Here is a 25,606-nt window from a genome sequence, read left to right on the forward strand (position 1 = left end):
AATTGGGGAAGGAATGCGAAAAATGCGAGAGTGTCTCCCAGCAGTGACCTTCTGGGGGAAATGTTACCCCAGCAACGGCCTTGATCAAGGCCAGTGCTGTTCAGGGAGCCGAATGGCGATAAGATAGAGATTGTTTAGTCTTTTGAACAGACGCAGTCTTTACACGTCCACACCACTCATCCATATCTGTCCATTTCGTCCATTCTGTTCAATTCAATTCCATTTGGTCTCCGAAATACGTATTCCTTGCAAAGCTGAACGCTGCTCCGAGATAACAACCATTTTGTGGTTAAAGTTCTGAATGTCCACAGTCTGAGTGCGAACAGCTTTGCCCACCACTCCAATCATATTGGGCAGCTTTGTGGGGCTTTGAACAGCTGTCACCGTTGTCGAATTTCCTCGAAATACCAGGGCAATGCCTAATCCAATCAGCAAAAGTCCTGTAATCATGGTTCCAAATAGGTAGATATCTTCAATGTCCTCCACAGACATTCCGGCAGGACAGGTGGGTTCCCCTGAACCCAGAACTGTGTCAATTTCTTTAGGAGACCAGTTTATCAAATCCATGCTTTTTTAGTTTAGAAATTCAATGCGGAGAGAGTCTCTCAAAAAAAAAAGGTATAGGCAGACGAGACGAACAAAGAGCACAAGCAGGAAAAAAAGGAGAGGAGAGGAGAGCAGAGATGCGATCACCTTCCGTGAGAGTACGGAGGGAAAAAAAAAAAGTGTCTCCTGCTGATAATTTTCTGAATTGAGCCTAAAGTTCGTCTACTCCACCAGCGCCACCATGATTGAAAATCACAACTGCATTCCTGCGCGCTGGTTGGGGGATAGGCTACTGGTAGGTAAAACAGCACGGTGTGTAAGGTTCATGAACACCTTTCGAGCTTTGGCCAATCAGCACGCAGGAATGCAATCATATTATTTTCAATCGTGGCGGCGCCGATGGAGTAGACAAACTTTTCGGCTCGATTCAGAAAATCATCAGCAGGGGACACTAATACTGATTTGAAGTTGCTGATATTTTGATTCGGGAAACACACACCAGATCTCAACCCGGTTGAACACTTATGGGAGATTTTGGAGTGAGTGATATTAGACGTTGTGCTTCCTGACCATCACTGGGGAAGAAAAGGGAATATCTTTTGGAGGAATCTCTTCGGGACACTTCTAGTGATTTGAAGAATCTATGTCAAGATGTGTTGACACTTATGGTGGCTTATGGTCGCCCAGTATGTTTTTTCTTTACTTTGTCACTTATCTGTATTATATACAAAATTGTTTGCATTTTTGAAAAGCAAAAGCGATACCATAATGCTGTCTGTTGTCTGACAGGTCACAACACTGCAAAATAGACTCATTCTGAAGTAGACATATTCATTTTAACCAAAGTTTTATTCAGGCACTGACTGGAAGCTCCATAGAGATCTATTCCAAATCATGCACGACCATTTTCTATACATTCAGAACTATATTTAATTCAAATTCTACTACTACTAAGTCATGACTGTGTAGACCAGGTTAGTAGTGCTTATGAAACGGAAGTGAGTTGGAAACGGTGTGGATGCATCATGTGCTGTGAATGAAGCAGCTCTTCAGATGTATAACTCACCATTTAGAAAAAGTTCCTCCTGTCGTGCTTGTCTGGCCTCAGGTGAGAAGCATCTTTTCTTTAACCAGTCAGGCTCAAACTCACTGCTATGCTGATCTGGCCATGTGATCGAGACCTATAGACATGACAAAGTGTGAACAAATGTTATATTAGTCATGCCTATGTCTTATAGTAGCCTATATATAAGTAGTAGAGTGTACTGTATACAGTGGTATGCAAAAGTTTGGGCACCCCTGGTCAAAATTGCTGTTACTGTGAACAGTTAAGCAAGTTGAAGATGAAATGATCTCCAAAAGGCATCAAGTTAAAGATGACTCATTCCCTTTATATTTTAAGCAAAAACACTTTTTTATTTTCATCTTTTACATTTTCAAAATGACAAAAAAGGAAAAGGGCCCGAAGCAAAAGTTTGGGCACCCTGCATGGCTAGTACCTAGTAACACCCCCTTTGGCAAGTACCACAGCTTGTAAACACTTTTTGAAGCCAGCTAATAATCTTTCAGTTCTTTCCTGGGGGATTTTCACACATTCATACTTGCAAAAGGCTTCCAGTTCTACAAGTTTCTTGGGCTGTCTTGCATGCACTGCTCTTTTGAGATCTATCCACAGATTTTCAATGATGTTTAGGTCAGGGGACTGTGAGGGCCAGGGCAAAACCTTCAGCTTGTGCCTCTTGAGGTATTCCATTGTAGATTTTGAGGTGTGTTTTGGATCATTGTCTTATTGTAGGACCCATCCTCTTTTTAACTTCAACTTTTTTACAGATGGTGTGATGTTTGCTTCCAGAATTTGCTGGTATTTATTCGAATCCATGCTTCCCTTGACCAATGAAATGTGCCCTGTGCCACTGGCTGCAACACGACCCCAAAGCATGATCGATCCACACCCATGCTTCAGAGTTGGAGAGGTGTTCTTTTCCTGGAATTTGGCACCCTTTTTTCTCCAAATATACCTTTGCACATTGTGGCCAAAAAGTTCTATTTTGATTTCATCAGTCCACAGGACTTGTTTCCAAAATGCATCAGGCTTATTTAGATGTTCATTTGCAAACTTCAGACGCTGAATTTTGTGGCTAGGACGCAGGAATGGTTTTCTTCTGATGACTCTTCCATGAACATCATATTTGTTCAGGTGTCGCTGCATAGTAGAACAGTGCACCATCACTCCAGGGTCTGCTAAATCTTTCTGAAGGTCTTTTGCAGTCAAACAGGGGTTTTTATTTGCCTTTCTAGCAATCCAATGAGCAGTTCTTTCAGAAAGTTTTCTTCATCTTCCAGACCTCACCTTGATCTCCACTGTTTCTGTTAACTGCCATTTCTTAATAACATTACGATCTGAGGAAACGGCTACCTGAAAACACTTTGCTACATTCTTGTAGCCTTCTCCTGCTTTGCGAGCATCAATTATTTTATTATTCAGAATGCGAGGAGGTTGCTTAGAGGAGCCCATGGCTGTTGATTTTAGGGACAAGTTTGAGGAGTCAGAGAATTTATACAGCTTTGAAATCTGCATCATCTGACCTTTCCTAATGAAAAATTTGAACAAGCCACAGCTCAATAAGCTAATTAAGGTCTGGAACCTTGGTAAAAGTTACCTGAGAACTCAAATATATTGGGGTGCCCAAACTTTTGCATGGTGTTCCTTTTCTTTTTTTACTCTCCAATTGTACAAAACAAAAATAATACACAAATCTTGCAGAAAAGGCTGAAAAGAAATGTCTTGTCTTTACCTTTATGCCTTTTGGTGATCAGTTCATCTTCTGCTCACTTAACTATTCACAGTAACAGACATTTTCAGTAAGGGTGCCCAAACTTTTGCATGCCACTATATGTGTGAAGGCCTGGGGAAACCCTTCACATGGTAAACAATGTGACCTTTTGTACTATATATAGTTCTGAAAACTACAGATGTTGCTCAGCTACTGAAATACTGCATGTTTCTCTTTTGTGCATATCTCAACCAGTACAGCTTTAGCAATTTAAAGTCTGATTACCACCAAACATGAAAAGGAAAAAAAAAAAAAAATCACACAAAGATTTCATTCCCTAAAAGTTGCCACACCTACCTCCTAGATTTATAACCTAAGCTACTTATTTAAAAACAACATTACAGTGACATTGTAAAGGGTGGCACGGTGGTGTAGTGGTTAGCACTGTCGCCTCACAGCAGGAAGGTTCTGGGTTCGAGTCCAGTAGCCGATGGGGGTCTTTCTGTGTAAAGTTTACATGTTCTCCCCGTGTCTGCTTGGGTTTCTTCCAGGTGCTCTGGTTTCCTCCCACAGTCCAAAGACATGCAATTAGGTTAACTAGCTACTCTAAATTGCCCATAGGTGTGAATGGTTCCTTCCCAAGCTCAGAAGTGGGCGCATCTCCCATAACCCGGTACAGGACGGAACAGTACTGTCATGTTTTAATGTGGCGTCACGTATTTTCTTATATTTACCTTCCGGGTTTTTATATGCTGTTCCGACCCATGTATAACAAGTGTTCCGTCCCGCAATACCATTTTTGTGACATTTAATTACATAATGTATAATCTTATCTTTTTTGTTCCGGTTTCACAGAGACATCCGTCACGTCCACCACTTTCTTAATCGGTACTTACATTAGTCATCCCGCCTTTATAGATGAACCCGTCCCGTCACGTATGATAAATAAAGTTAGAAGAAAAACAAAATATATTGTTTAGTTGTTTTATTGTCAAAACATATAACTTACCCACTATTAATCTATTTTACAATTTCTTGCCTCTTCCCCATCTCTACCTTTTTGTTTATTCAGCTGACATTGTATACATTTCAAGTTCTTATCTTTTTTGATCTGTGCTTCTGTTTTTTGACCCACGTTTTCACAATCAGTGTGAAACCACATTTTACTCGAGGTGGCGCTCGTTCCGCCACAAGGGATTTCTTTATGACGTCACGCCGAGGTATATTCCGTAATTGGAGTTCCGGGCTTTTAGATCAATTTCGATGGAAAATATCGTGAATATAACGTTAATACAATGTGACGGGATATAATAATAATAATACTGGATAATCAAAGAATACATGACAGTGATACGTGTGAGTACAAGATGTTAAGTATGAAACGCCTGAATATTTAGAAAACGTAACGTTATTGTCATGTACCGTCCCGTTCCGGTTCATACTTTCCGTACCGGGTTATGGGAGACACCGAAATGGGAGGGTTGTGGCAAGAAGGGCATCCAGTGTAAAACTAAGCTCCAATTAATATGACGTGTAGATCAGTAGGGTCCACATGGACCCCGACCTGGCAATTGTGCTGGATAAGGAGGAAGAAGACTGCCACATTGTAAAGAACTGCAAGTTTATAATACAAAATGCTTATGATCACTTTGATTATCAAAATCATATACATCAGTCTCTATCTTTTCATCTGAGCTAAACGTCACTCACGACATATAAACACGAGCTTTCATTGCCTCTTCACTCATTGCCTGTATGAATATCGGTGAGGAAATAGTTTAGTCAGTCATTAATTCAGTCAGTTCTGTTGGCTAAATTTCTTTCACTCTGGAGAAAACATTTTGGACGTTTCCCAGAATTCAGCAACGCTTTTGCAGACCACCACATATATAGATATGTAACTATCCTACTTAAAAACGTCATGTATGATTGTCTTTTCTGATAGATAGACAAAACATACCTTGTTATTGTCAGTTATTTGCACTTGGTCCATTCCAGTATGCACGTCAAGGTCGGTGAAGAGCAGACTCCGGGCTTGTGCTGACTGCAGCATGCACAGAGGGCACTGGCAGTTATCCCTCAGCCAGGTGAATGGATAAAAACTACAGCTTCCATCTTCCCACTCCACCTGCAGCAGCCTTTTGTGATCCAGGACTTGAGCATGTTTAACCACTGTACTCCCTCCAACAGTGGGTAGCGGGTTTGCTGTCAGTGTCTGATACCCAAAACAAGGCACTTTTGCTGGATTGGAGAGACGACTGGCTCCTTTCAGCGCGTGCACAGCCGCTCTAGAGGCACAGCGAGCCAGACGAGAGAACATCCTGATCTGCGGTGTAGTGTGTAGCAGTGCAGGATAAAGCCAACTGTCTTCATGGAAACATATAAAAGTGGTTAATTGGTTGAATAACTGCTTTACAGACTTGTTTATGATAACCACACAAACTTACCTCAACTTGAGTACAAGATAATAATCTTTATTCACCATGAAAACATACTCTAGTATTTCAGGGAACTGCTAAGATAGGTTATTTTTTATGAAATAACATGGCATGATTATGAAAAAGGTCAAAATTGAGAATGTTTAGAAAGCATGGTTTGTACCATGCTTCAGAATCATGTTTATTGGACAAGTATGTTGATACACACAAGGAATTTGCTTCCAGTAGTGGGTGTCTCTCCAGCGATCATCATCATGCAGTCCGATGAAACAACGATGACTGTTTCATTTAGGTCTAGTGAGGGAAAGTTTGTCCCACCAACTCTGCTTGGTCCCAGCCAGTTGTTACCAATTTTTAATATCAATGTCTAGTGTTTTCAAATTCCATTTGACCATGTCTTTGAACCTTAGCCTAGGTCTTCCCTTGCTTCTGGTGCCACCATCAAGTTGTGAATAGATGAGTTGCCTAGGTAGTCTTATCCTTTCCATCCTTTCAACATGTCCGAGCCATCTAAGATTCTTTTTCATCAGGATCTCTTCTATGAACTGTAGATGTCCATGTCTTAGGATCTCTGAATTCCTGATTTTATCCTTCCATGTAATAGTCATCATCTGTCTCAAGTGCCTCATCATGTAGGCATGGAGTTTTTTTAAACCTGTGAGTGGTACATAGTCCATGTTTCTGCACCATAGAGTAGGGTGGACAATACCACTGCCCTATACACCTTGCACTTCACTGCAGTTGATACACTGATTTTTCCACAGTCACTCTTGAAGCTTGCCAAAAGCAGCACTTGCTTTGCCCAACCTAATAGAATAGAATAGAATGCCTTTATTGTCACTGCACAAATGTACAACAAAATTTAGTTCATTGTAGGAGAGCAAAAGCCGCTGTGTACGTGCGTGCCGCCACTCTTGGGCACTTCAGAATTATCCATCCATCCATTATCTGTAGCTGCTTATCCTGTCCTACAGGGTCTCAGGCAAGCTGGAGCCTATCCCAGCTGACTATGGGCAAGAGACGGGGTACACCCTGGACAAGTCGCCAGGTTATCACAGGGCTGACACAGAGACAAACCACCATTCACATCTACGGTCAATCCAGAGCCACTAATTAGCCTAACCTTCATGTCTCTGGACTGTGGGGGAAACTGGAGCACCCGGAGGAAACCCACACAGACACGGGGAGAACATTCAAACTCCACACAGAAAGGCCCTCGTTGGCCGCTGGGCTTGAACCCAGGACCTTCTTGCTAACCACTACACCACCGTGCCACCCCACTTCAGAATTAGAATTAGAATATCTTTATTGTCATTGTAAATAAATACAACAAAATTAAATGCAATCCTTGGAGCAAAAAAAAAACAAGAAGTGCATCTAAAAAACCTATGAAAATAATACAAGATAAACTAATAAATATATAAATAAATAATTTAAAAAGTTATTTAAAACAGCATTCATCACTCGCAAACATTCTGTGGTGTGGAGGGCATTGCACGATCCCATATTGTATCATATCGTATTACTGAATGTACAGGTTTGCTTTATTTAATGCCCTCATGGCACTGGCATAGAAACTGCTCCTAATCCTGTTTGTCCTGGCTGTTAATGACCTGTAACATCTGCCTGAAGGCAGCAGTTCAAACACAGTATGTCCGGGGTGAGATGGGTCCCTGAGAATGTTTTGTGCTTCTTTTTTTTTTTAATATACTGCGAGAACTGTACAAATCCTCCAGAGAGGGGAGAGGGCAGCCGATGATCTTCTGGAGCGCTTTCCTGTCTCCTACTGTGCAACTAGAAAACCACACACAGAAACAGTAAGTCAGTATGCTCTCAATGGAGCAACGGTAGAAGGACACCAGTAGTTTTTGTGAAAGACGGTGGTTCTTGAGCACTCTCAGGAAATACAGGTCTTTGCTGTGCCTCCTTGGTTACAGTTGTAGTGTTGATGCTCCAGGTCAGGTTGTCCCATGTTAACCTAACTGCATGTCTGTGGACTGTGGGGGAAACTGGAGCACGCAGAGGAAACCCACGCAGACACAGAGAGAACATGCAAACTCTACACAGAAAGGCCCCCGTCGGCCGCTGGGCTCGAACCCAGAACTTTCTTGCTGTGAGGCGACAGTGCTAACCACTACACCACCATGATCAACCTGCAGATGGTTTCCTCATCTAGCCTACCAGACTCTGAGATGGTGCTTCCTAAGTATGTAAAGTTTTTACTTTGCTTAAGGTCATCATTATCAACTTTAATTGATGTAGGCAGAGTGCCAATGATGTTGTTTATCGCAGATTGGCAAACCTGTCCACAAGTCTCTGGATAGTGACCGCACTGGGTGCTACTATGGCACAGTCATCAGCAAAGAGCAATTCTCTCACTACCACTTTTGATGTTTTGGTTTCTGTGACGAATCTCAGTCATCCAGGTACATGTGGTTGGTTGAAGAGAGCAACTGGACTTGCTTGAAGATTCTTGAAAACATTTCGCCTCTCATCCTAAAGGCATCCTCAGTTCTGTCTGACTAATAGAGTGTATCCAGTATTTATCCTCTCATGGATCATAGAATCCGAATCAGAATGCTGATGGCTGCATTGTAGGTGGCTGATAAAAGATGTCATAGACACCCACCTCTGTTCAATGATGGTCGTTCCAGGTTGACAAAAATGAACGATCCTCTCTGGCTAAGATGTCTGCCAGTTTTCTGGAAGTCCTCTCATAGGGATCTCATCCCAAAGTGCGTAGAAACATATCTGTGACGAATCTCAGTCATCCAGGTACATAGTAATCCGTGGTTGGTTGAAGAGAGCAACTGGACTTGCTTGAAGATTCTTGAAAACGTTTCGCCTCTCATCCTAAAGGCATCCTCAGTTCTGTCTGACTAAGGCTACATCCACACGACAACGGCAATGAGATTTTTTTTTTTAAATATTGTGTCCACATGGGCAACGGATTAGTAAAATATCAGGTACATATGGCAACGCAACGCTTGCTGAAAACGATGCAATACACATGCCACACCTCTACATGCGCTGTAAGACGGTCCCATTGGAGACACCAGAACAATAGAAGAAGTAGACGCATGCGCATAAACCCCTTCTTCTGTAGCATCAGCCACATAAAGTTTTGATTATTAATCAGTAGCGTAAAACGAAAGACGCGGAAAGAGGAATGAATGGGGGTAGATGGAAGCCGGTACGCCAACATTCTGATATCCTCCAGAATTCTTTAATGGTCCAGAATAAATTGAATGCTACACGTTGATGGATTACTTTGTTCTTCTACGCCAACATCTGAAGAGGTGAGATCGCTCCTTTTTTTTCCCTATTTTTGCTGGCGAGATTGTTTTTGTTTTTGGAAAGCAGTGAAAATATTTTGTAAGCGCGTTTCATGAACCAAGTTATAGGATTTGTTGACAACTCGCATCGAGTTCGTTACACTTCTACCCGGCGTGAAGCACCGACAGTCATGTGGTTGTGACGTCATCGTAAACAAATCCGTTCTACTCATCCAGACGACTTCGCAACGGCGCCGTTGCCACATTTTTCCACTCTGGAACCGGTTCTCAAAAGATTTCGTTTTGGGGCACCCAAAACGCCGGTGCCGTGTGGACACCAGGCTGAAACGATAAACAATTTTATCAGACTCACCTGAATCCGTTGCCATGTGGACAGGGCCTAATAGGGAGTATCCAGTATTTATCCTCTCATGAATCATCATAGAATCCGAATCAGAATGCTGATGGCTGCATTGTAGGTGGCTGATAAAAGATGTCATAGACACCCACCTCTGTTCAATGATAGTCGTTCCAGGTTGACAAAAATGAACGATCCTCTCTGGCTAAGATGTCTGCCAGTTTTCTGGAAGTCCTCTCATACTCCCGCACCAGTCGAAGGGATCTCATCCCAAAGTGCGTAGAAACATATCTGTGACGAATCTCAGTCATCCAGGTACATAGTAATCTGTGGTTGGTTGAAGAGAGCAACTGGACTTGCTTGAAGATTCTTGAAAACGTTTCGCCTCTCATCCTAAAGGCATCCTCAGTTCTGTCTGACTAATAGGGAGGATCCAGTATTTATCCTCTCATGGATCATCATAGAATCCGAATCAGAATGCTGATGGCTGCATTGTAGGTTGCTCTCTTCAACCAACCACAGATTACTATGTACCTGGATGACTGAGATTCGTCTCAGATATGTTTCTACGCACTTTGGGATGAGATCCCTTCGACTGGTGCGGGAGTATGAGAGGACTTCCAGAAAACTGGCAGACATCTTAGCCAGAGAGGATCGTTCATTTTTGTCAACCTGGAACGACCATCATTGAACAGAGGTGGGTGTCTATGACATCTTTTATCAGCCACCTACAATGCAGCCATCAGCATTCTGATTCGGATTCTATGATGATCCATGAGAGGATAAATACTGGATCCTCCCTATTAGTCAGACAGAACTGAGGAAGCCTTTAGGATGAGAGGCGAAACGTTTTCAAGAATCTTCAAGCAAGTCCAGTTGCTCTCTTCAACCAACCACAGATGTTTTGGTTCTAGCTTTAAAGTGCGCTACATTGAAGAGATTGAAAGGGTTTTTACATTGAAGGACGGCACGGTGGTGTAAGTGGTTAGCACGGTTGCCTCACAGCAAGAAGGTTCTGGGTTCAAGCCCAGCGGCCAGCAGGGGCCTTTCTGTGCGGAGTTTGCATGCTCTCCCTGTGTCTGCGCGGGTTTCCTCCGGGTGCTCCGGTTTCCCCCACAGTTCAAAGGCATGTGGTTAGGTTAATGCGGGATGGCCTTGGGCTGAGGTGCCCTTGAGCGAGGCACCTAACTCCCAACTGCTCCCCGGGCGCTGTTAGCATGGCTGCCCACTGCTCTGGGTATGTGTGTGTGCTCATTGCTCATGTGTATGTGCATGTGTGTGCTCACTGCTTCAGATGGGTTAAATGCAGAGAGGAATTTCACAAGTGTGTGATGAGTAAAGTATGTAGGCGTGTTTGTATGTAGACTCCTTCAACCATACTTTCATCAAAAGCTACTTCCAGCATGGCTGAGGGGTATAATGAGAAGAGAGTTGGGGCCAACACACAGCCTTGTTTCACTCCAGTTGTAACTCCAAACTCTTTTGCTCATCGATACGTATGCCTGCATGTTGGTATGTAATGTGCAAATAATGCTCATAAACTTGTCTGAGCAGCTGTATTTCTGTAGAACTTTCCAGAGCACATGCCGTGGAACTACGTCAAATGCTTTGGTGAAGTCCATGAAGACAACATAAAGAGGCATATTTTGTTCAATACATTGTTCTTGGACCTGTTGCAGACGGAAAATCATGTCCATTGTACTCCGACCACTCCTGGGTTTCAGGAAGTACATGAGGAGCTATGTACTTAATAATCCTGTTTAGGAGTATATGTGAGAGAATTTTACCAACTATAGCAAGGAGGGCTATACCTCTGTAATTTCCACAGTCTTTACCATTTCCTTTTTTTAAAATTGGAACAATGCTGGCATCCTTCCAATCTTGTGGGACCTCTTCTGTAACCCAGGTTTGTCATATAATGTAAGTTTGTGAAGGCAGTTAGCCAGATATATCCCTCCATGATTCCAGATTTCTGATGGTATTCCATCCTTTCCTGGAGCCTTTCCTTCTGTTGTAGATTTGATAGCCTCAAGAAGTTCTTTCAGTTCCAGTTGATCATTCAAGGCTTCCTTTATAGGACGTTGCTGTAAGCTGTTTAACGCTTTTTCGTCAATATCTCCATGAACATTCAGTAGCTGGTTAAAGTGGTCTGCAAATCTGTCCAAAATTTGATCCTTTTCATGAAGCACCTCTGTCCCATCAGCTGAAGTTAGCTGTATGCTTCCCCTAGACTTTGGACCGTACACCTCCTTTAATCCAGCATAGAACTCTTTCATATTGTTTTTGTCAGCTGCTTGCTGTATCTCCATAGCTTTCTTCTCCCACCAATCAGATTTCATCTTCCTTGTGTACAGCTGTAATGGCCTCCTTGCTTCAAGGTGTCTTGATTTGTTGGCTCTAGCGTTGTGTTGCAGTACTTTGGTTCTGGTGGTATTTCACTTTTCAATAAGTCTTTTTACGTTCTCGTCGTTGTCATTAAACCAGTCTTGGTGTTTACATTCTGGCTTTCCTAATACCTTACTTGCAGTGCCGTATACAGTGGATCGGAACTTGGACCAATTGTCTTCACGGCTGTCTACACTTTCAAGGTATTCCCAGTTTGTAAGAGCTTTCTCCAATTCTGTTTCCAGTTGTTTTCTGATATTCTTGTCTGCTAATTTGCTGAGTGTTAATTTCTTTGGATGTTGAACTCCTGTTTTATTATGTTGCTTCCTAAAAATGAACGCAATGGTGGATCTTAACATGTGGTGGTCGGTGGAACAATTTGCTCCTCTCATTACTCTAGTATTCAGGACGTCATTTCTATCTCTCTGCTTGGTGATTACATAATCTAAGAGATGCCAGTGTTTAGATCTTGAGTGCATCCATGTGACCTTGTGCTGCTCTTTGTGCTTAAAGATTGTGTTTGTTGACAAGTTGGTTGTCTGAACAAAAGGTAAGTAGAAACTCCCCGTTTGAGTTACACTTTCCAGTGCCATGAGTCCCAATGAACCCAGGCCATTTGTCTGCATCAACTCCCACTCGGGCATTGAAATCTCCAGCAAGAATCAGCTTACTGCTTCTAGGGACCTTTTTTAAAGTGTCACCAAGAGTGTTGTAGAAGTCATTCTTCATGTCATCTGAGTTGGTCATGGTGGGTGCATAAACACTGACTAGTGTTGCAGACACCTTCCTTAATGGAAGCCTCATGGTCATGATGCGGTCATTGATTGGTGTCGGGTTTTGATCCAGATTACTGGCAATGTAATTTCTTATACCAAAGCCAACTCCTGATTCTTGTTGTTCATCTGCTGTGCTGCCACTCCAGAAGAACGTGTACCCTTGGTCAACTAGGCCATCATATTCTGCCAGTCGGGTTTCACTCAGAATTGCTATGTCATTGCTGTATCTGTCTAATTCCATTGCTACCAGAGCAGTTTGCCATTCTGATCTATTTGAGCCATCACGGTCTAAAAGTGTTCTGACATTCCATGCTGCTAGGTTCAGATGTCTTCTATGGCTTCCTAACAAATTTTTCACTGGCCCCCGGAGCGAGAGTTGGCCAGCGCGATCCTTGTTTACCCGGGCAATGATCAAGCCAGTACAGTTCTATATCCTCTTCTTTACCATTTCATGAAACTGCTTGCAAATGGATTAAAGTACTACTAGATTTTGCATTACTAGAAGCACATTCTCGCGATACAGGGGAAGAAAAAAGTGTGACTATATGTATTTATTCTATCCACATTCACTGGATATGCGCAATCGCATGCTCTGACTAGCTACTCTACTGCTAGGCTATCAGCTCATATACCGTGAGTAGAGAAAAACAAAATGGCGGAGCATGTTGCTGAACCAACTGAGGATGAAATTAAAAACTCTACTCGAAAACAAAACCTCCAAAAATACAAAAAAAAGCAACAAAATATGGAAAAAAGTATTTGATGGAAAAGCGTATCTTTTTTATTTTTTTATTTTTCAAGAATTATTATTATCGCATTTTTCACAAAATGCTACTGTCATTTCGCCGGTTTGTTTACATTCTAAGCGGAAATTATTTTGTCAGATGTTTTGTATAAAGTTTTTATTTATCGACTTTACAAAAAAATAAAAATGCTCGGTTTCTCAAAATCCAGTGAAAGTGGATAGAATAAAAGAGTTATTCCACAAAATCAACTCGTACATGAGCTGATAGCCGACGAGGCGCGTAACGCCGAGTTGGCTATAAGCCATGTATGACTCGATTTTGTGAAATAACTGTTAAATGTAATGTATAGTATGGACAATATAGACATTACACAATATAATAAATATGCAATCTACAATAACTAGTAGTATAACTATTATATACAATATACATAAAATACAATACCTATATTATACACAATGTCTAAAATATCTATATTGTACTATACTGTAATCTAAATATCTATAATATATATATCTATATAATCTATAGTGTATAGTAAATGTGTATGCTATCAATAATACAAACAGTAAATAATATAAACAGTACACCATTGGGCAGGACGGTGGTGTAGTGGTTAGCACGGTCGCCTCACAGCAAGAAGGTTCTGGGTTTGAACCCAGCGGCCAGCAGGGGCCTTTCTGTGTGGAGTTTGCATGTTCTCCCCGTGTCTGCGTGGGTTTCCTCCGGGTGCTCCGGTTTCCCCCACAGTTCAAAGACATGCGGTTAGGTTAATATGGGATGGCCTTGGGCTGAGGTGCCCTTGAGTGAGGCATCTACGTACTGTAACTCCCAACTGCTCCCCGGGTGCTGTTAGCATGGCCGCCCACTGCTCTGGGTATGTGTGTGTGCTCATTGCTCACTTGTGTGTGCATGTGTGTGTTCACTGCTTTAGATGGGTTAAATGCAGAGAGGAAATTTCACAAGTGTGTGATGAATAAAGTTGTGCTTTCTTTCTTTTTTTCTTTTCTTTCCATATACAGACAAGACACAATATACTAAAAATATACACGACAGTCAGGTTACACAGAGCGCAGTGAGGTACAAACAGGAGTATACAGGAGGTACAAGTGGTACAATAGTATAATGGCAAGGATGGTTAAGGTCAGATATTTATAACGTTGATGGCACGGGGAAAGAAGCTGGTTTTCTGTCTGATGGTTCTGATTTGCAGTGCTCTCCAGCAGGCGTGATAGAGGAGGAGTTGGAAAAGGTTGTGACCAGGGTGTGAGGAGTCCTTAATGATTGTCTCTGCCCACTTCCTGGTTCGTGAAATGCACAAATCCTGGAGGCTGGGCAGGGGAGTACCGATGATCCTTTCTGCTGGACCTTACTATTCACTGCAGTCTGTTCCTGTCCTGTTTTGTGGCTGAACCAAACCAGACTGTGATGGATGTACACAGGACGGATTCAATGACAGTGGTGTAGAACTGTGTCAGCAGCTCCTGCAACAGACCATACTTCCTGAGTTGCTGCAGAAAGTACATCCTCTGCTGGGCTTTTTTAAGGATGGAGTTGATGTTGGAGTCCTATTGCAAGTCTTGTGAGATGGTAGTTCCCAGGAACTTAAAGGTCTCCAGAGTTGACGCAGGGCTGCTGGATATTGTCAAGGGGAGCATCGCAGAGGGGTGTCTCCTGAAGTCCACTATCATCTCCACTGTCTTGAGCATGTTTAGCTCCAAGTTATTCTGACTGCATCGGAGCACCAACCGTTCAACCTCCCGCCTGTATGCAGAATCGTTGCTACGACCGTAGTGTCATCTGCAAATTTCAGAAGTTTTATAGTTGGGTCCATGGAGGTGCAGTCGTTGGTGTAAAAGGAGAAGAGCAGTGGGGAGAGGACGCATCCCTGAGGAGCACCAGTGCTGACTAACCGCATGCCAGAAGTGACTGCCACCAGTCTTACTTGCTGTTCCCTGCCTGTCAGGAAACTGGTGATCCGCTGTCATATGGCAGCTGAGACATTGAGCTGGGACAGTTTGAAGGAAAGGATTTCTGGAATTATGGTGTTGAACACTGAGCTAAAGCCTACGATTGATTGATTGATTGATTGATTGATTGATTGATTGATTGATTGATTGATTGTAAAATACGCAAATGATGGCCAAACATTACAACACTGCTGTAAAAGTACATCACCCAGGACCTTTAACTTTACCCATACTAAAGGCAAACCTAGAGCTGAACTCTGATGTTAACAGTGTATGCCTCCATCCTTGACATCAGTGTGCCTTATTTGCATATTTACATATGCAAACTCTTCAATGCCACACAAATAAATATTACATTGTGGCAGTTATATTAAGTCTTATTTAGATAAGACTAGTTTTACATCGAAAGGTGTGGAAATGTACTGCCTTCATTCCCCCCTTTACTGTGAAAACAACCTCAACTCTTCTGGGCAGGCTTTCGACGAGATCATGGAATGTGGCTGTGGGGATTCCAGCACAAGAGCATTAGTCAGGCACTGATGTCGGGAGAAGGCTTGGCACACAATCAGCGTTCCATTTCATCCCAAAGGTGTTCAGTGGGGTTGAGGGGTCTGTGCAGGCCATTTAAGTTCTTCCACTCCAAACTTGGCAAACCATGCCTTCATGGAGCTCACTTTGTGCACAGGGGCACTGTTATGCTGGAACATGTTTGGGAACGTTGGTCCCACTGAAGGGAAATTATATGCTACAGCATACAAAGACATTCTATACAATCAAGAACTCCATACGAGTCTGATGGTCAGGTGTCCACATACCTTTGACCATGTAATGATCAAGCACAATTTGCATGCCCACGCACACTACTCATAATAAATGTCAAAACAATCAGTTTGCATTAAAATGCAGTGGATGTAGTATGTATGGAATTTATTACAACAACCACGTGTACATCATGAAGACACTGATTTATACAGAGATCACTTATACCATGCAAACTGATCATAATTACAATATTATTGAAAACATGTACAACACTGTGCAAAAGTCTTACATGTGAAAAGAAATGCTGTAGAGCAAAGATGCCTTCAAAAATAATTAAATTACGGTAAATATTTCTACATTTTAAAAAGTACTATACACACTGTTAGAAATAGGGGTACAGTAGGAGTCCATTTCTGTACCCCATGGTACAATCTATACTTATGTAACCCCTAGGGTTCAAGGCAATTGGACCTCAAGGTAACTATGTGTCCCTTTTTAGGACCAAAAAGGTACATACATGTTCCTAAGCGGTATATAAATGGGACAAATAAATACCTTAGAGGGTACTGCCCCAGTGACAAGCCACTGTACCCCTGAAGGTACAAGAATGTATTTTATTTTTTTCGTGGTCCGGTTTCCATCAAATCCCGCACTCTGATTGGCTGGCAAGCGGGTCCATATCCTACGGTACGGACCCCAGTTATGGACCTCTGGCGACTCGCTCATTCACAACAACAACAAACATGGTAGCAATTTTTGTCAACATTTATTTTCGCATTTCTCAGGAGAATAGCATTAATTTTATATCATGGATAGCGATAACGACAGTCTTCACAGCGAAAGCGAGTTTTACTACCCTGAGGAAGAAGAAATAAAAGAAAACGTTTCAGGAGAAAGCTAAAAAACTGGACCTTGCTAACGCAGAGGAAAAATATGGCTGAATCCTGAATGACTCAATTTTGTATAAATAGGGGACTACATAGGCGGCAAAATGTAGTTTTTTTTTCCTGTGGGTGGTAGAAAAAGGGCAACTGGACTTGCTTGAAGATTCTTGAAAACGTTTCGCCTCTCGTCCAAAAGGCTTCCTCAGTTCTGTCTGACTAATAGGGAGTATCAGATATTTATCCTCTCCTGGCTCAGAATCAGAATCAGAATTTTGATGACCAGCTCATCTAAGGTGTCACTGAGGCATCATGTTGGTGTGGGTCGCTGGAGGCTGGGTGTGAATGGCGAGTCATTAGGGTGATCAAAGGATTGCCTGCTAGGGTGATCAATGGCAACCCGATCACCCTAGCGGGCAATCCTTTGATCACCCTAATGACTCGCCATTCACACCCAGCCTCCAGCGACCCACACCAACATGATGCCTCAGTGACACCTTAGATGAGCTGGTCATCAGAATTCTGATTCTGATTCTGAGCCAGGAGAGGATAAATATCTGATACTCCCTATTAGTCAGACAGAACTGAGGAAGCCTTTTGGACGAGAGGCGAAACGTTTTCAAGAATCTTCAAGCAAGTCCAGTTGCCCTTTTTCTACTACCCACAGTTTACTATGACCTGGATGATTGAGAATCTTCACAGACATTTTTTTTTCCTGCCATGGAAGTGCACTTGTATGCCAAGGAGGAAGCCATTTGCATTACACCCGTGAATGAGGATTCAAAATGGCGGCTCGGCTCGGTTTTCCCTTTCGGGCGCTCTCGTTTTCTGTTAGAATTTGGTAAAGAAAAAAATAAATGTATTATTTACCAGCTTAAGGTCGGTCCGTATGGTGAAATACCATGACCTCGGCCTTGAATACTGACCTCGGCCCAGAGGGCCTCGCTCAGTACTTTCAAGACCTCGGTCACGGTATTTCACAATACGGACCTCCCAGCTGGTAAATAACACATATATTTTTTCTGAGAGTGCAGAGCAGTAAAGAGTAAAATGCTAATAAATGAAACAGGGTCAATCTTTGGCGTGACGACCCTTTGCTTTAAAAAAAAAAAAGTAATCTTGGGTACAATTTGAAATATGCTGCTTTCTTTAATGACATTTTTCGGTAACTATTTTTTTCTGGAAAACAAATGTTTGGAAATCTAAAATGTATTGTGTAGCTTCCATAATGTAAAAGTTATAAAATACAAATCAATAATAAAGTTTGTACTAAAAAAATAAATTAAAAAAAGGGGGTGCCTAAGACTTTTGCACAGTACTGTCTTCTTTCCGCTGCTCCTGGTAAGGGTTGCCACAGCAGATCAGTTCTGCATATTTGATTTGGCATAGGTTTTACACCAGACGCCCTTCCTGATGCAACCCTCCCGAATCTATCCGGGTTTGGGACCGGCACTAATTATGCACTGTTTTGTACAACCACACTGGCTGGGTATTTTACCTAAATCCGCATGTCTTTGAATTGTGGGGGAAACCGGAGCACCCGGAGGAAACCCACACAGGAGAGCATGCAAACTCCACACAGAAATTCCCCTGAGATTCAAACCCAGAACCTTCTTGATGTGACGTGACAGTGCTACCCACTGCAGCAGTACTGTACTGTCCATCCATCATCTGTAGCCACTTATCCTGTTCCACAGGGTCGCAGGCAAGCTGGAGTCTATCCCAGCTGACTAATACCCCTTTTCCACCAAATCAGTTCCAGGACTGGTTCGGGGCCAGCGCTTAGTTTGGAACCGGGTTTTCTGTTTCCACTGACAAAGAACTGGCTCTGGGCCAGAAAAACCGGTTCCAGGGTAGCACCAGCTCTTTGCTGGGCTCGAGGAAAGAACTGCTTACGTCAGCGGGGGGGGAGTTGTTAAGACCAACAACAATAGCAAGACCGCGAGAGGGTGCCATTTTTAAATAAGCGACAAGATATCATGGATGCAGTAAAGCAGCAGTCATCCATTATTGTTGTTGTTGTTGCTGCTTCTTCTTCTTCTCCGTGTTGTTGTTGCTTTGATGTTCGCGCCAAGGTTTATGCAAACGCAGCGACGTAACTGACGTATACAGTGACGTAATGATGTGGCTCCCCTTAGCACCCCAAGCTATGGAAAAGCAAACTGGTTCTCAGCTGGTTCGCAAGTTGAATGAGTTGTGAACCAGCACCAGCACTGGCCCCGAACCAGCCCTGGAACTGATTTGGTGGAAAAGGGGTATATGGGTGAGAGGCGGGGTACACCCTAGACAAGTCGCCAGGTCATCGCAGCGCTGACACATAGAGACAAACAACCGTTCACACCTACGGTCAATTTAGAGCCACCAATTAACCTAACCTGCATGTCTTTGGACTGTCGGGGAAACCGGAGCACCCGGAGGAAACCCACACAGACACGGGGAGAACATCCACACAGAAAGGCCCTCGTCGGCTGCTGGGCTCGAACCCAGAACATTCTTGTTATGACGTGACCGTGCTAACCACTACACCAGTACTGTACTGTATGTGTATAAATCTTCTCTCTAAATATCACCTTGTGATAAATAAAATATAACTTGGATTTGCAATAATGTGAAATCAAAAAGGGGAGGCACAGTGGTGTAGTGGTTAGCGCTGTCGCCTCACAGCAAGAAGGTCCGGGTTCGAGCCCCATGGCCGGCGAGGGCCTTTCTGTGTGGAGTTTGCATGTTGTCCGCGTGGGTTTCCTCCGGGTGCTCCGGTTTCCCCCACAGTCCAAAGACATGCAGGTTAGGTTAACTGGTGACTCTAAATTGACCGTAGGTGTGAATGTGAGTGTGAATGGTTGTCTGTGTCTATGTGTCAGCCCTGTGATGACCTGGCGACTTGTCCAGGGTGTACCCCGCCTTTCGCCCGTAGTCAGCTGGGATAGGCTCCAGCTCGCTTGCGACCCTGTAGAACAGGATAAAGCGGCTAGAGATAATGAGATGAAATCAAAAAGACCAGGAATGACTCTTTAGGACCATAAATTCGGAGTGTAGCCAAGAACTTTATTCCCAGCGACAGCATTCATGAGGTGAGACGAAGAAAAAAAAAAAAACAGATTCTAGGCTAGATGATGTGGATTATAATTATATGATATGAGATTTAGGTGCATGGAGGTCGCACTGCACTATAAAGTTATATAAACTGCTACCACGTGACGTCAAAAATAAAGAGCGCATGCGCATGCTGGCAGAAGTAGGTGAAAGGTCGCACAAGGCACATTCGGTTTTTCCGGTTATATTGAACCGTTTCAGATAAACACTGTGCTTTCTGTAAACGAAAAGCGGCTTTTAAGGAACTTTAACCACACGCTCTTACTAATTTACTTATATTTGCAGTTAAGCTGTTATAGACAGAGAAAATATGCTGGTACCTTATTATTAGAAGGACTGTATTTGCTAGCAGACGATATTAGCAGCAGCTCAGGAGGAGAGGCGAGAAGGAAGGAGGTTGTTGTGATGATGTCAGTGTTCAGTCCTGTGCATGTGTGAGTGAACAGAAAGGAGGAAAAACGACCGCATGCACCAGCTGATGTGAAAATAAACTTAACAAGTGGAAAGAAAAGCAAACTAACGTGAAGATGAATGCAGGAAGCAGCACTGAGACAGGAGTGTAGTGTAGAGAGGAGTGTCAGGTGTCCGTGTTCGCTTTGTCGTACACACCCATAATAGGGAAACTCCATAAACCTCACATTTCGTGTACTAGTACTTATTATAACTGAATAATCCAGGTGCACAAAGTACCCAACTTCATTACTTAAGTCAAAGTACAGATCCCACTGGTCAAATGTTACTCCAATACAAGTGAAAGTTCTCCAGTCTAACTTAAGTAAAAGTACTTGCTTTTAAAAATACTTAAGTATTAAAAGTACATTTTCTGTCAACACATTGTTGCCACGGGACGGCACGGTGGTGTAGTGGTTATAGCGCTGTCGCCTCACAGCAAGAAGGTCCGGGTTCGAGCCCCGTGGCCGGCGAGGGCCTTTCTGTGCGGAGTTTGCATGTTCTCCCCGTGTCCGCGTGGGTTTCCTCCGGGTGCTCCGGTTTCCCCCACAGTCCAAAGACATGCAGGTTAGGCTAACTGGTGACTCATATGCCGCTTTTCCACTACAAACGCGGCTGAGTCGGGCTGAGCCGTGCCGTGCTGAGTCGGGCTGAGCGGGGCTGTTGGAGTTGCATTTCGACTACAACCGCGCTGAACCGTGCTGGCTGGAAGTGGGTGGACACATTGGGTGGAGTTAGCGAAAGTGGGTGGACGTCAGGTGATGTCGTTAAGCAGCGCAAACAGTGACATCAGTGATCTTTTAAGCGGTAGTCTCACGACCCGAATAGTAAACAATAAACATGGAGGACATGGAGTCGTTAGTGTTGCTGGTCTTGGTGCTGTGGCTTGTTGTCACCGACAACGCCAACAGATACTGGCAAGAGCGTATAGATGAGGTGAGGCGCATAAGGCTTCAGAAATTCTCGTAATTCGTAATTATTCTTCTTCCGGGTTTGCGGTGTTTACAGATCCCAGCGCGCTCGCGGGGCGTGTGTGGGCATGTGAGGACACTCCTCCTCACCAATCAGTGCACACGGGAGTGTCTGCTCACGCCCCCAGCCTCACTCGGCACGGTTTGGCTCGCTTCAGCCCCACTCCAAAACGGTGCGAGTTTTAGGGGCTAAGCAGGGCTGAAGCGAGCTGAGTCGTGCTGGTTTTTGGTAGTCGAAATGCGAGCCGTGTCGGGCTGAAGTGAGCTGAAGCGGGCTGAAGTGAGCTGAAAAAGGGTAGTGGAAAAGGGCCATAAATTGACCGTAGGTGTGAATGGTTGTCTGTGTCTATGTGTCAGCCCTGTGATGACCTGGCGACTTGTCCAGGGTGTACCCCACCTTTCGCCCGTAGTCAGCTGGGATAGGCTCCAGCTTGCCTGCGACCCTGTAGAACAGGATAAAGCGGCTAGAGATAATGAGATGAGACATTGTTGCCACAACACTTACAAAACCTAAGGGTAGTATCTCACTGGGCTGCGACAGCCCGCGACTAGTTGAACAGGATAAAGCAGCTAGAGATAATGAGAGATGAGAGAGAGGTTGGACGGCAAGTTTTTGTAGGCTGTGATGTGGTTCGTTTTAGGTAAACAAAGCAAAGATTTAAAACGAAATGAATCTTTATTCCTTTCAGAAAACTGAAACATGGGTTCTAGCTATAGCCATGGGTGCGTGCGTGCGTGCGTTCTCCAAAGAACAGCTTCCTTCCATTCTGCCGTCAACTGATTGTGTTAAATAATGCTGCTGAGAAATCATTGAACTTGATTTTATACAGTCTATGGATGTGACGTGACCCTCATGATTACTGATAGGCTCTCAGTGTCACCTGCGAAAAAACTATTCACATTTTAGAAAAGAAAAGAAAAAACAACCACTTTCAAAGCTGCTTCATAGTAACGAGGACCTTGATAGATGTAGTGGAGTAAAAAGTAGGATATTTGTCTTTCAAATGTAGTGAAGTTAAAGTCATAAGTTGGCAAAAAAATATATATTCAAGTAAAGTACAGATACTCAAAAAGTGTACTTAAGTACAGTACTCAAGTACGTAAATGTACTTTGTTACTATCCACCTCTGTAATCGCCTAAAATAGCATATTTTCATCACAACATGATGTCTTTATCATTTGTAAAATTATTTGAATAGATTTCTACAGGGTCGCAGGCAAGCTGGAGCCTATCCCAGCTGACTACGGGCGAAAGGCGGGGTACACCCTGGACAAGTCGCCAGGTCATCACAGGGCTGACACATAGACACAGACAACCATTCACACTCACATTCACACCTACGGTCAATTTAGAGTCACCAGTTAACCTAACCTGCATGTCTTTGGGCTGTGGGGGAAACCGGAGCACCCGGAGGAAACCCACGCGGACACAGGGAGAACATGCAAACTCTACACAGAAAGGCCCTCGCCGGCCCCGGGGCTCGAACCCAGGACCTTCTTGCTGTGAGGTGACAGCGCTAACCACTACACCACCGTGCCGCCCGTATTGTATTGTATTTATTTATAGTTTAAGATGTTCATGTAGTTCATTGTGATCATCAAATGACTGATTGCCTGCTGCTTTCACTGCCAAGTATTTTTGCATATCAGGCAGTTCAATCTTGGTCAACTTTCTAGCAGTATCTAGCAAAAACAGAACAAAAAAAGCATGGCGTTCACTCTGGTGGCACGGTGGTGTAGTGGTTAGTGCAATCGCCTCACAATAAGAAGGTTCTGGTTTTGAGCCCAGTGGCCGACTGGGGGCCTTTCTGTGTGGGGTTTGCATGTCCTCCCTGTGTCTGTGTGGGGGTGCTCCGGTTTCCTCCACAGTCCAGAAACATGCAGGTTAGGCTAATTGGTGGCTCCAAATTGACTGTGAGTGTGAATGTTTTTTTGTCTCTATGTGTCAGTCTTGTGATGATCTGACAACTTGTCCAGGGTGTACCCCACCTCTCGCCCATAGTCAGCTGGGATAGGTTCCTGCACAGGATGAGCAGTTACATATAATGGATGGATGACATTCACTATATGGCCAAATGTTTGTGGACGCTTGATTATCATACACTTATGTGCTTCTCCCCAAACTTGCTACAAACTTGGAAGCATACATTTCTATCTGGTACACTCTTAGAAAATAAAGTATATTATTGTACCTTAATGGGTACAATGGCTTGTCACTGGGGCAGTACCCTGTAAGGTATTTATTTGTACCCTTTCTATACCGCTTAGGAACATACAGTGGCATGCAAAAGTTTGGGCACCCTTACTGTAAATGTCTGTTACTGTGAATAGTTAAGTGAGCAGAAGATGAACTGATCACCAAAAGACATAAAGGTAAGGACGAGACATTTCTTTTCAGCGTTTTCTGCAAGATTTGTGTATTATTTTTGTTTTGTACAATTGGAGAGTGAAAAAAGAAAAGGAACACCATGTGAAAGTTTGGGCACCCCAATACATTTGAGTTCTCAGGAAACTTTTACCAAGGTTCCAGACCTTAATTAGCTTATTGAGCTGTGGCTTGTTCAAATTCTTTATTAGGAAAGGTCAGATGATGCAGATTTCAAAGCTGTATAAATTCTCTGACTCCTCAAACTTGTCCCTAAAATCAACAGCCATGGGCTCCTCGAAGCAACTCCCTCGCATTCTGAATAATAAAATAATTGATGCTCGCAAAGCAGGAGAAGGCTACAAGAATGTAGCAAAGTGTTTTCAGGTAGCCGTTTCCTCAGATCGTAATGTTATTAAGAAATGGCAGTTAACAGAAACAGTGGAGATCAAGGTGAGGTCTGGAAGATGAAGAAAACTTTCTGAAAGAACTGCTCGTTGGATTGCTAGAAAGGCAAATAAAACCCCCTGTTTGACTGCAAAAGACCTTCAGAAAGATTTAGCAGACCCTGGAGTGGTGGTGCACTGTTCTACTATGCAGCGACACCTGAACAAATATGACGTTCATGGAAGAGTCATCAGAAGAAAACCGTTCCTGCGTCCTAGCCACAAAATTCAGCATCTGAAGTTTGCAAATGAACATCTAAATAATCCTGATGCATTTTGGAAACAAGTCCTGTGGACTGATGAAATCAAAATAGAGCTTTTTGGCCACAATGTGCAAAGGTATATTTGGAGAAAAAAGGGTGCCAAATTCCAGGAAAAGAACACCTCTCCAACTCTGAAGCATGGGTGTGGATCGATCATGCTTTGGGGTTGTGTTGCAGCCAGTGGCACAGGGCACATTTCATTGGTCAAGGGAAGCATGGATTCGAATAAATACCAGCAAATTCTGGAAGCAAACATCACACCATCTGTAAAAAAGTTGAAGTTAAAAAGAGGATGGGTCCTACAATAAGACAACGATCCAAAACACACCTCAAAATCTACAATGGAATACCTCAAGAGGCACAAGCTGAAGGTTGTGCCATGGCCCTCACAGTCCCCTGACCTAAACATCATTGAAAATGTGTGGATAGATCTCAAAAGAGCAGTGCATGCAAGACAGCCCAAGAAACTTGTAGAACTGGAAGCCTTTGGGTTACACCCTGGACAAGTCACCAGGTCATCACAGGGCTGACACATAGACACAGACAACCATTCACACTCACACTCACACCTACGGTCAATTTAGAGTCACCAGTTAACCTAACCTGCACGTCTTTGGACTGTGGGGGAAACCGGAGCACCCGGAGGAAACCCATGCAGACACGGGGAGAACATGCAAACTCCGCACAGAAAGGCCCTCGCCGGCCACGGGGCTCCTTCAGTGTTATCTTTGGTGTCTTTGTTGCATCTCTGATTAATGCCCTCCTTGCCCAGTCTGTGAGTTTTGGTGGGTGGCCTTCTCTTGTCAGGTTTGTAGTACTGCCATATTCTTTCCATTTTGCTATAATGGATTTAATGGTGCTCTGTGGGATATTTTTTATAACCCAACCCTGATCCATACTTGTCCACAACTTTGTCTCTGACCTGTTTGGAGGCTCCTTGGTTTTCATGTTGCTTGCTTAGTAGTGTTGCAGAGTCAGGGTCCTTCCAGAACAGGTTGATTTATATAGATATCTCATGACAGATCATGTGACACTTTGATTGCACACAGGTGGATCTTAATCAGCTAATTATGTGACTTATAAAGTTAATTGGTTGGACCATTTAGG

General features: G+C 43.4%; 1 protein-coding gene across 3 annotated transcripts in view; it reads right to left on the bottom strand.

Moving 5' to 3' along the window:
• bbox1 (butyrobetaine (gamma), 2-oxoglutarate dioxygenase (gamma-butyrobetaine hydroxylase) 1) overlaps window positions 1–20,604 on the bottom strand; it is a 43,612-nt gene extending 23,008 nt beyond the window's left edge. Inside the window, exons 1-3 of one of the 3 annotated variants that reach the window (XM_060911137.1) lie at window positions 20,325–20,604; window positions 5,281–5,683; window positions 1,613–1,727 (exon numbers count right to left, since the gene is read on the bottom strand). In XM_060911137.1, coding sequence (XP_060767120.1) covers window positions 1,613–1,727; window positions 5,281–5,640 — 475 coding nt within the window. In that variant the 5' untranslated portion in view covers window positions 5,641–5,683; window positions 20,325–20,604. Of the gene's footprint in view, window positions 1–1,612; window positions 1,728–5,280; window positions 5,688–16,585; window positions 16,604–20,324 lie in introns of those variants that run through there. The other 2 variants (XM_060911135.1, XM_060911138.1) reach the window with 2 other exon arrangements.
• Window positions 20,605–25,606: the final 5,002 nt, after the last annotated feature.

Source organism: Neoarius graeffei, chromosome 27 (assembly GCF_027579695.1).
Source record: "Neoarius graeffei isolate fNeoGra1 chromosome 27, fNeoGra1.pri, whole genome shotgun sequence".
In the NCBI taxonomy this organism is placed as follows: domain Eukaryota; kingdom Metazoa; phylum Chordata; class Actinopteri; order Siluriformes; family Ariidae; genus Neoarius; species Neoarius graeffei.